General features: G+C 47.7%; 1 protein-coding gene across 1 annotated transcript in view; it reads right to left on the minus strand.

The window, feature by feature from the left end:
- The window catches only part of LOC311235096 (structural maintenance of chromosomes protein 6-like), a 98,996-nt gene that overhangs the window by 27,118 nt on the left and 59,788 nt on the right, over nucleotides 1-12,090 (minus strand). Inside the window, 4 exon segments of the mRNA XM_084322444.1 lie at nucleotides 170-222; nucleotides 225-272; nucleotides 2,531-2,658; nucleotides 6,651-6,796. Of these exon segments, the coding sequence (XP_084178570.1) occupies nucleotides 170-222; nucleotides 225-272; nucleotides 2,531-2,658; nucleotides 6,651-6,796 (375 nt within the window).

The following is a 12,090-nucleotide window of genomic DNA, read 5'->3' on the forward strand; positions in this document are numbered from 1 at the left end:
CAATTTAGTCGTTTGCCAATTGCCCCCCCCCCCCCCCCCCCCCCCCCCCCCCCCCCTTCTGGTCGTTGCGCGCATTTGCCCCCACTTCCCGGTCTAGGGAGGTTGAAGACTGTTCAACAGGTGTGCTTGTTTTAAATCACGCTGCGGTCCAGTCGGGAGGAGTCCTTACGGAGATGGAGAGCGCTTCCTCCTTGTGGTCGAAGATCATGCTCCCGGAGAAGCTCTCTGAGCCAACATGTTGTCAAAATAGTACTTGCAACGGACAGACAGAAACCAGAGAGAGAGGGGGGGGGGGGAGGGTGAGAGAGAGAGGGAGATGGGGGGAGGGGAGAGAGTGAGAGAGGGAGAGAAGAGAAAGGGGGGAGAGAGAGGGGGGAGAGGGAGAGAGAAAGGGCGAGAGAGGGAGAGAGGGAGAGAGGATGGTTGAGGGAGAGAGAGAAATGGTGAGAGAGGGAGAGAGAGGGGTGAGGGAGAGAGAGTGAGGGAGGGAGAGAGGGGTAAGGGAGAGGGTGAGGGAGAGAGAAAGAACGAGGAGAGAAAGAGGTGAGGAAGGGAGAGTGAGAGAAAGAGGGAGAGAGGGGAGAGATAGGGGGAAGAGAGAGAGGGAGAGAGAGAGAGAGAGAGAGAGAGAGGGTGAGGAAGGGAGAGAGAGGGGAGGGAGAGGTTTGACTAGAGTAGGGAAGGACAACCATGCAGTTCATTGGATGCTTTAACAGGGTATATGCAGGTTTCAACAAGTTACATTTAACATTTTTAAGACCTTTTTAAGACCACTAGGAGCCAAATATAATACTGAGAAATATGAGAAAAATAAACGTATCACTGTTTGAGTATAATAGATGTATTTGTGGTGGGCCCGTTAGATATTGTGGTTGCTGCCCGCCACAAATACATCTGTACGTATGTGTGGGAAACACTGGTGTTCAAGGCACTGACGCGTGGACCACCACTTACCCCATTATTATTTTATAATAATAATAATAATAATAATAATTGTATTATTATTATTGAGCTCATTATAGGCCCTGTGTCTCTCTCCTCCACTTACTGAGGTCATTATAGGCCCTGTGTCTCTCTCCTGCACTTACTGAGGTCATTATAGGCCCTGTGTCTCTCTCTCCTGCACTTACTGAGGTCATTATAGGCCCTGTGTCTCTCTCTCCTCCACTTACTGAGCTCATTATAGGCCCTGTGTCTCTCTCTCCTCCACTTACTGAGGTCATTATAGGCCCTGTGTCTCTCTCTCCTGCACTTACTGAGCTCATTATAGGCCCTGTGTCTCTCTCTCCTGCACTTACTGAGGTCATTATAGGCCCTGTGTCTCTCTCTCCTGCACTTACTGAGGTCATTATAGGCCCTGTCTCTCTCTCCTCCACTTACTGAGGTCATTATAGGCCCTGTGTCTCTCTCTCCTCCACTTACTGAGGTCATTATAGGCTCAGTCTCTCTCTCCTCCACTTACTGAGCTCATTATAGGCCCTGTGTCTCTCTCTCCTCCACTTACTGAGGTCATTATAGGCCCTGTGTCTCTCTCTCCTCCACTTACTGAGCTCATTATAGGCCCTGTGTCTCTCTCTCCTGCACTTACTGAGGTCATTATAGGCCCTGTGTCTCTCTCTCCTGCACTTACTGAGGTCATTATAGGCCCTGTGTCTCTCTCCTGCACTTACTGAGGTCATTATAGGCCCTGTGTCTCTCTCTCCTGCACTTACTGAGCTCATTATAGGCCCTGTGTCTCTCTCTCCTCCACTTACTGAGGTCATTATAGGCCCTGTGTCTCTCTCTCCTGCACTTACTGAGCTCATTATAGGCCCTGTGTCTCTCTCTCCTGCACTTACTGAGCTCATTATAGGCCCTGTGTCTCTCTCCTGCACTTACTGAGGTCATTATAGGCCCTGTGTCTCTCTCTCCTGCACTTACTGAGGTCATTATAGGCCCTGTGTCTCTCTCTCTCCTGCACTTACTGAGGTCATTATAGGCCCCGTGTCTCTCTCTCCTGCACTTACTGAGCTCACTATAGGCCCTGTGTCTCTCTCTCCTGCACTTACTGAGGTCATTATAGGCCCTGTGTCTCTCTCTCCTCCACTTACTGAGGTCATTATAGGCCCTGTGTCTCTCTCTCCTGCACTTACTGAGCTCACTATAGGCCCTGTGTCTCTCTCTCCTGCACTTACTGAGGTCATTATAGGCCCTGTGTCTCTCTCTCCTCCACTTACTGAGGTCATTATAGGCCCTGTGTCTCTCTCTCCTCCACTTACTGAGGTCATTATAGGCCCTGTGTCTCTCTCTCCTCCACTTACTTCCGGAGGTCATTATAGGCCCTGTGTCTCTCTCTCTCTCCTCCACTTACTTCCGGAGGTCATTATAGGCCCTGTGTCTCTCTCTCCTCCACTTACTTCCGGAGGTCATTATAGGCCCTGTGTCTCTCTCTCCTCCACTTACTTCCGGAGGTCATTATAGGCCCTGTGTCTCTCTCCTCCACTTACTTCCGGAGGTCATTATAGGCCCTGTGTCTCTCTCTCCTCCACTTACTTCCGGAGGTCATTATAGGCCCTGTGTCTGTCCTCCAAGATGCCCTCCAGGCTCGTGATGAACCTCAAGAGGCTCCTCCGGTGTTGGAACACGTTCTTATAGCTCTCCATGGCCTCGTGGTACTGCCTGGTCAGTCGGGGAACAGACAGAGAGAGTAGGCAGGGTAAGATATGGGAGACAACAGCTTTTTTACACGGAGGCGACAGTGGCTCGCCCCCCGGGAGGTAGAGCAGTCGTCCGATAATCCGGGAGGTTCCCGCGCCTCCCAGCGTGTCGAAGTGTCCTTGAGCGAGACACTTGACCCCTAACTCGGCGGTTCTCAAACTACGGGTTGCGACCCAAAGTGGGGGTCGTGGGTATAGGTGACAGTGGGGGTCATTGGCAACAACAAAAATAATCAAGAGAAAAACCAACAAGCCCAACTGGGATAGTTCTGCACCTGGCAGCTGTGTTGCCACGTCTCGCCTCTTCGTCAACGGAGGCCGACGCAGTATTCCAATACACATCTCACTACAACATCCTGCGCATTTATAATCACGGAGGCCGCGTCTGGTCTTTTGTGTGTAACCTGGACTCGCAATGGATAGGTTAGTTGTCAGAAGCGGTGCCGGTTGGCCGCGATGAAATGGGCTGTGCGCATAACCAGCTGCTATACCACACTGAAGTGAGGTGGCAATCTCGAGGGAGAGTATTAAATCGCCTTTTTGAATTCAGAGAAGAAGCGCAGATTTTTGATGTTTTTTTTATTCTTTCTTACACTCATTTGAACATTTAAAGTTTGGCCTAATGGTAGCGACAGACATTTGTTCTCTTCTCCCTGCTCCTTTTCGCTCACGGGAGAAAGGTCAGTTTTCCTTTGATTAGTAGGAAGAGAGTTCTCGAAGCAATTTTCTCATCAGTCCTGGGCCCTCATTTATCAATGGTGCGTACGCACAGATATGTGCATAAACCGTGCGTACGATCATTTCTAAGCAAATTGTGAACGTGTGCTTGAGATTGTGCGTATATCTACGCACAGCTCAGACCGTGTGTACATTGTGCCCAGCGGTAGACTATGAAGACTGCAGACGGACGGAATATGCTTTCATCAGTTTCATGCATTATAGTGAAACTTTCAACACTGACGTGTTCTGTATGACCCGTAATTCATTGGTAGTTAATTGTAAAATAGCGACATGTGTAATTATTGTCAAACCCTATAAATAGCATTTGGAATAGGTATTTCCGAATGAATTCAGCCTGGTTCATAGCGTTATTATAGGAATACTTCTCGCGGTGTGCGCTCAGATGTTTTCAGAGATATAGGGCATGTCTATTTGCAGAGAGAGAACATAATAATATTAAGTAGAGTCCGCTACCCGAGACACATTCTCCTTGATTTGTACAGCAATTTGGGACCCAAATTGGAGTGTTCAGGAGAAAAACGCAGTGTTGAATGTCGTAATTTCCCCAATCCCCAACTACATACAAAATCCATATATCAATAACAGGAGGCCAAGAGAGAATTTTACGCCAGGTTACCCAACATCATCGGAGCAATAGACTGTACCCATGTAGCTTTCAAAGCTCCATCAATAAACAAATCCAGTTACCGTAATTCCTCTAATAGTAACCCCGGCTTGTATTTGTTTCAACTGTAGCGGGTACCAGGCTTGTATTAGGAGGAGGCATGTATAAGAGAGAGGCCTATATTTAAAATTTTCAAACAGATCATAATGAATAAATCAACATTTTGTGTCAGTTTGAACCCAGTAAAATGTACTGGGTTCATTTATTGAAACCAAGTACTGTATGAAATAGTAAACAGTGCAATTACAGGTGGTCACTGGTCATTTCAATGTTTTCAAAGTGAAATCAAGTAACTAGCTCAGTATGCAGCTCAGTATATTAGTAACCCGGCTTGTATTAGGAGGTCGGCTTATAATTGCTTAGCTCAACAGCGCATCCGGCCATTAATAGAGACCCGGCTTGTATTTGAATACCGGTCACTATTAGAGGAATTACGGTATGTGAACGGGATTCCACTCGGTCAATGTACAGATAATCTGCTATGCGCATCTTGGTTGATTATGTCGTTGCCGGTGGCTGGGAGGAACACGACTCATTCAGGCCTAATTGTATTTAATTCAATTGTAATGTTATTACTGGGGTATCTATAATTAAAACATCACTTAAATGCAGATCAGGGTTATCCAAGCCATAATGACTCTGACCAAAACCACAGGCTCACAAGCGCACAATAGATATAGAGCGCAGAGTTGGCCTGCTGAAATTGATTTAATTTCAGTCATTACAGTGCTTAATGTCGGGTCAGCTTGTCATTTATTTCTGTCAATGTGCTGGTTCTGTAGCAGGACTGGGTCAGTCAACATCCTTGGCACCGTAGATAGTCTACACGCTCCCTCCTCCTCAGCGGAGTTGTCTGTGAACTTGACAACTTCATTGGATTTATTTATTCTCTAAAATCATACGATTAAATATTGTTTAAAATAAAATGCTAAATACTATTATTCTGTGTGTCATGTTTCCAAATAAGATTGTTCACAATGGGAAATGCTGTATACGTTCAATTTGTTGGTTAGACCTCCGTGATCAATTGCGCTCTCAGTGAAGTTTCTCATAGTTCGCTCGGCTTAGTCCATTATTTCACATCCCATGGGGGACGTGTTTCATAACCATATATGGATAATCATGCACGAGCATAGACGGTAAGAACAATGGTATTTATCAACACAGAGTGTGCGTAGGACCCGTGTACGCACGGTTGATAAATCCCGATTTTTCTGTCCTTAAGGTCCCCAGAGTTTGCTCTGAACAGGGTAAATCTGCATTTTGCTATTTTATGCCCCTCTAGGTCATGGAATGAACTCCAACAGTCCTTAAAGCTTGAGATTCTCCCATCCGTTGCAGTTTAAAACCAACATTTGTCAATCAAGTTGTACATGTTTTAATTGATTTGTTATCCATACTTGTCTTATTGTTATTTTATATTCTGTGTGATTTTACATGCCTTTTTCCACCTAACTCTGTATGTAGTGTACACTCAACGACGTGACTGTAAATTATGGAAACCTCAGTTGCCTTTCAAGTTTAACTACGGTTTGAAATGGGGTCACCAAAAATAAACAGGGTTCTTCCTCTAAAACCACCTTTCAATAGTGATGTTAAGATTCACCGATTCGCATCGGTGCACCGGCATAAACTTTCACGATGCGAGTGCACCGGTGGAATAAGTGCGCATCGGCTAGAATTCAAGTTGAACTCGCGATGCATCTTGTTGTAGCGTCTTTGCATCGGTCAAAACCGATTCATTCATATAATTTCCTCTCATCCACTTCTGTCAGCAGTGAGTGCACTACACACAGCAGATACTATCTCTGCTACTACAGAAGGCAAGAGCCGCATCACAGTGCTCTCTCTCTCTCTTAAATTTCATTATCTGAAATATTATAAAATCATTAAGTCTGCTATAAGCTATATTGTCTCACAGTAGTGTGTATATATACATTGTGTGTGTGAGTTTTTAGCTAAAGTGGATAGAAAACACAGTACTGTGCAAAAGTCTTAGGCATCCAATAGTTTTTATATAAATTGTCTTACAGTAGATTGATTTTTAATAATAATATAAGCTGTATAAGGAATACAACCAAATCCTCTGTCATACCATAAAATTGTATCATTATTTTGCATCGTGTTGAATCGCATCGTATCGCCCCGAATCAGATTATGTTGAATCAAATCGTATCGAATCGTATCGAACACAGGGGTGAATCGTATCGCATCGCATCGCCCGGTGCTTCAAATGTATCGTTAATGTATCGTAGTTGGCACCGTATCGAGATGCGCATCGCATCGGCCTCAGTGATGGAGATGCACATCCCTACCTTCCAAATGATCACACACTGTCCAGACCCACCTGGCATCAGACTGTGGGTGTGAGACATATGCGTGTCCTATTCTCCAGAATATTCTATATCTTGTTTAAACTACTATCTTGACTAGACCTGAAAGTGATTCAATTAGATCCTCAGTCCTCCGGGACACAGAGGCCTTGGGCCCAGAGTTAGGAGCATTTTGTCATAATCCATAGCACCCCAGACGGGTCAAAGGTCACATACCTGGTGATCTCCTCGGGGTCCCCTTGCTGCTCGTGCTGGGTAGCGATCTTGGCCTTCAGACGGCTGATCTCGGTGTCCAGACTCCTGGCCGTCCGAGACACCTCCACCCTCTCTGGACAGATCTCCGTGGCCTTGGCGATGGTCATCTGATGTCACCCAGAGAGAGACATTTCAGACAGACCAACATCTTCAACAGTCCAAGAACAATTCTTTTCCCACACATTCTTGTAATTTTTTCCGCCTCTCAATTTGCACATTCCGTGAGTGAAAAGGAGCAGGGAGAAGATATTATTTAGCCCTTGACTCAAAACAATAAACTATAGGATTAGATGGTCTGTCAATTACACATATTTAACAATCAAAATTTACAAAAAATAAATAAAATAAAAGGAATACGGAAATCTGTTACCCCTCAACTTTATAAAGTCCAATTGTTCTTTTTTTATAGATTTTCTTGAACTGAAAGATATTTGTACAACTCTTTAAATCATTCTGTGGATAATTCCACAGTCTTACACCACATACTGAAAGACACATCTGCTTTAAAGTCGTCCTACATACTGATGCTTATTAAATTACATTTCCTTCTATGGTTATCGTCCTCGGAGCTAAAAAAACCCCACTTCTGCAAGCTTTCTGTCAATACTGAACACAACTACCGGTAATAATATCTGTAACTGAGGGGTACAATTCCCTGACTGTATTGATAAGTATGGTATTATTAAACCACTACCGCTTGTACTTTAACTTCTGGCCATCCAGTACATGATATAGATATGATGAACACTTTCCCACCTGATGAAACGAAGTCCACACAAATGTATAAATCGAATATTTTATATAGCAAAGGGTATATACAACGTTCACTTAATGACATTTATGATTTGAAATGCACTTGTAAGGCAAATGAGTATTCGTAGGTAAATCAACATTGAATGTCCAATCTCTGGTTACGCAGGGAGCAAGTATACAACCTGGTTCTTTAGGGAACTATAGCGATGGTACTTAAATGATTATAGCTGGATACACTAAGGGGGGGGGGGTCCCGCTGGTTGTAAGACAGTAGGGGGGGGGTTATGAGAGCCGCTGGCGGTATCCCATCTGGCCGACGATTTCTTGGGAGAATTCAGAGTGCTGAACACGGTGCCCACAGAACCTCGGTCCGCAGATGAATACAGCTGGGCCCTCTGGTGGACGGTAGCTGCCGGTCCACAACGAAGAGACGTGAGGCGACCTCACTCGGGGTAGAGCGCCGTCTCACCTGGACTCCTCTCCGGGGGTAGTTCCAACACTCAGCAGTGTTGGCCGTTATCCATGGAATAATCAAAGCACCCAAAGCATGTAGATAATCCAAGCCGTGGAAGGCTCGCCGTCGTCCGGGTAAAGTAATCCAATGTACAGGTCCACTCGTCCTGGCCCGGAGCTCCTCGGATGCAAGCACCACACGTGGTCTGCCCAGCCTGGTTAAGACTCCAGATAACGTCAGGAACGATGGGGGTACTGCTCACTTTATAACTCTAACCGAACGATGCACCATACATAATAGACTATTATTAACTTAATAGAAATACGTCCCACTCGACGGTATAGTGCCAAACTATGACAATTCAACTATTAATCCACACGATGTCTCAATGCCTATTCTGAGGCCAAGTAGGCCTTACTGCACCACACGTGCGTCGTGGGTGAGGCTTCGCGTCTGTTACTAGGTTGGAGGGTAAAGGACTAATGGACTAAAAGAAAGTTCTACTTTACTTGCGCCATATATATATGCGCTGTGAACAAATAGTACCATTCGTATTTCGCCAGACGTATTCCTACGCGGAACCGGGCTTGTAACGACATGTTGGTCGGCACGATTGAACTTGAACCAAGGGGCTTGGCTGCTGGCGCCAGGTTCTCGTCCAATGGTAGAATGAAACTATTATGGGCTGTTAGTAGACTAAAGGGATATTCAGTGCATATTGTACAAGGAATATACAGGGGATATCAAACGATATACAAATACTATTAAATATATATCCATAAATAAATATATATATTCGGTTTAATCTGATCCTTCACAACAGCCGCCCCCTAATTAGTCCCACCTAATTAGCTAAGCAGAGACAGATTAACCGCACTGTCTACCACTCAAGGTCCGCTGTAAGGGTCAGTCAACTCACAAAGTCATGGGGTCATGGTCGTCATCGATAGTGTCTGGGAGTCTGGGCAGTTCTATTAGCCTCGCCACGGGTCGTGTGTATGTTCGCCCTTGGACGAGCACTTCAGCTGCTCGGACCTTGCCATCGGCACCGGTGATCACTTTGCTTACGCGGCCAGCCGGCCACATAGCTCTGGGTAGTGACTGGTCGATAATCATGACGACTGTTCCTTCTGTCAAATTGTCTCTCTCTTTTACCCACTTCTGGCGGGTCTGTAGAGACGGTAGGTAGTGGAGTAGGAAGCTGTTCCAAAACTTGTCAGCTAGTACTTGACTGTACCTCCACATTCTTCGGCCGTTCGCTTCTTCAGGCCTGTACATTGTCTGGGGTAGCGCGGGATCCAGCCGCCCCATTAAGAGTGTGTTGGGGGTGACTGGGTCGACATCTGCTACATCACTGGAGACGTAGCCGAGGGGCTTGGAGTTCAATACTCCCTCGATCTCCGTGAGGACTGTCATTAGGACTTATTCCGCCACAGTCTGGGCCCCAAGCACGGCGTACAGGGCTGTCTTTATAGAACGTACTTCTCGTTCCCAGGTTCCACCGAAGTGGGGTGCGTTCGGGGGATTAAACTGGAAGTCAATATGGGATGGAGCGAGGTGGGTCTTAAGTTCTGGGCCCATAGCTTGGAAGCTCTCTCTCAGCTCTCTTTCTCCGCCTTTGAAGTTTGTCCCGTGATCAGACAACAATGTAGACGGTTTTCCTTTCCGTGATGTGAATCTTCGGAAGGCCATAAGGAATGAGTCTGTGCTCATGGTCGGAAGGAGTTCGATATGTATCGCTCTGGTGATCATGCATTTGAATACAATACCCCACCGCTTCTCGGTTCCTCTTCCTTTCTTTATATACAACGGGCCAAAACAGTCCATGCCTGTGGAGTGGAATGGCTTGTCGCCGAGTCGGAGGCGACAGGGGGGTAGGTCAGCCATCCGGGGTATGCTGGGCTGCGCGCGCCACTTTCGGCAGTCTAGACAGGTTCGCTGGAAGCGTCGCACCGCTTCTCTTCCTTGAAGTATCCAATAGCGACGTCTGATCTCCGCGAAGACTCTCTCTGCTCCTGCGTGGTGTACATCCTCGTCGTATTTCTTTATGATCAGCTCTGTGACCTTGTGTCGGCTGTTCAAGACTATCGGGTACTTAACGTCATCCGGTAGATCGGGGGCTCTCCGCAGACGACCACCCACTCTGATGAGATTATGGGCGTCGCTCTCGGGTGCCAGGTGGAGCAGTCTGCTGTCTGATGGGACGGGCTTTCCTCCCTGTAGACAGTCTAGCTCGTCGGGGAACGAGTCTCTCTGGGCTCGTTGTAGTAGAAGAAGTTCTGCTTCTTCGTAGTCAGCTGCTGAAATGTCGGCAGTGGACTGAATCTCTGGGTGGTGCCACAGGAATGTCTTTAGCTGCGCACTCTGTAGGGTAATGCAGTCATCTATGTTGGGGTCTGTGGAGGCGACTGTGCTCAGTCCACAGAACATAGGTTTCTTGTTCTCAGCCTCCTCTTCACTTGCTTCCCGTGGGGTGGGCATAGGCCACTCTTCTTCCGGGAGCTTGAGGAATTCTGGTCCGTCACTGTAGATGTTGCGACGGGTGAGGTCATCCAGGGACATTCCCCGGGTGATGACGTCAGCTGGGTTGTGTTTGGTGTCCACATACCGCCAGCTCGCTGCTTCTGTTAACTCTTGAATCTCGGTGACTCTGACTCCCACGAAGACTTTGTATCTGCATGAATCAGACTTGATCCATGTGAGTACTGTCGTGGAATCTGACCACAAGATTGTTCTGTGCACCGGAATGGTGAGTTCACGTTGGATTAACGTGGCTAGATGCGCTCCTGCTAGGGCTGCGCAGAGCTCTAGACGCGGGATAGATTGTTGCTTTCGTGGGGCTATTCTTGAGCGAGCCAGGATGAAAGCAGTGTGTATCTCTCCTCCCTTCTCTTGGGCACGCAAGTAGGCCACCGATCCATAGGCTACTTCGGAGGCGTCACTGAAGACGTGTAGATCCATCTTGCATGTCTCTGGCCTCACTGTGGATGGGAAGTAGCTGCGGCGTATATTAACGCCTGGGAGTGAGCGGAGCTCCGTCTCCCACTCTCTCCATGTGGAGGCAAGGTGTGCGGGTATTGGGTCGTCCCAGCCCTGGTCCTTGTCCCATAGTGCTCGTACAATCATCTTTGCCCTGGTGGTGTAAGGTAGAATACATCCCAACGGGTCATATTGTCTGGCGAGTGTTCTGTACACACTCCGTCTGGTGGTCGGTATCGCCGTCGACCTTCCCTGCTCCGTGGTCAGGGGTTTGTGTCTATAGTGGAGCGAGTCTGTTTTGAAGCGCCAGACTAGTCCTAGTGTCATTTCTTGGGCTTCTCCTGGGATTGTCGCCATCCAGGTCTCGCTGCTGGCAGCCTTGTCCGCGGGGGAGAGGCTGCGCAATACGTGCGGGTCACTGCTGGCCCACTGCCTGAGATCAAAGCCGCCTTTGATCAGGGAGGCGCGTAGCTTGATTAGGAGAGCCTCGGCTTCTTCTTGAGTCGAAACGCTTTGTAAACAGTTGTCCACGTAGAAACTGTTCTTCACACTGTGTCGGACCTCTTCATCTGCTGCTGGGTCCTCTGCGACGTGTTTCTGTAGTGCAAATGTAGCACAGCACGGGCTGCATGTGGTTCCGAAGGGGAGTACTTCCCAATGGTAGATGGCTGGGTTCTCATCTCCGATCCTCTCTCTCCATAGGAACCGCAGCAGGGGCTTGTCCTCCTCCACTAGTCTCACCTGCAGGAACATCCCTTTGATATCCCCGCTGATAGCCACCTTGTCCTGGCGGAAGCGTAGTAGCACGCCTAGTAGAGAGGGGCCGAGTGTGGGGCCGGGCAAGAGCTCTTTATTCAGATTTTGGGATCCGATCTGGTAGCTGCAGTTAAACACAATGCGATCCTTGCCGTTGTGGTGGACCTTGTGGTGCGGCACGTACCATGATTCGGTCGTCTGATCGGCCTCTTTAATGTCAATCTTTGTCACGTGTCCCGCTGTGATTAGCTTCTCAATCTCAGCGCGGTACACACTCTTGAGCGGGGTCTTTGGCTAGGCGCCGCTCTGTGTTCAATAGATACCGCTCCGTGGCGTCTTTCTTTGCGTGAAAGGTGGGCATTCCCTCTCGCCTCAGGAGTGGAGTTGCGTATCTCATCACTCCGCCGACTGTGACTCTCTTTGTCCCTTGCTTGAGTAGGTTGATGGCGTAAATGTCTT

The sequence above is a fragment of the Notolepis coatsorum genome (assembly GCF_963971535.1).
Source record: "Notolepis coatsorum genome assembly, chromosome: 10".
NCBI lineage: Eukaryota > Metazoa > Chordata > Actinopteri > Aulopiformes > Paralepididae > Notolepis > Notolepis coatsorum.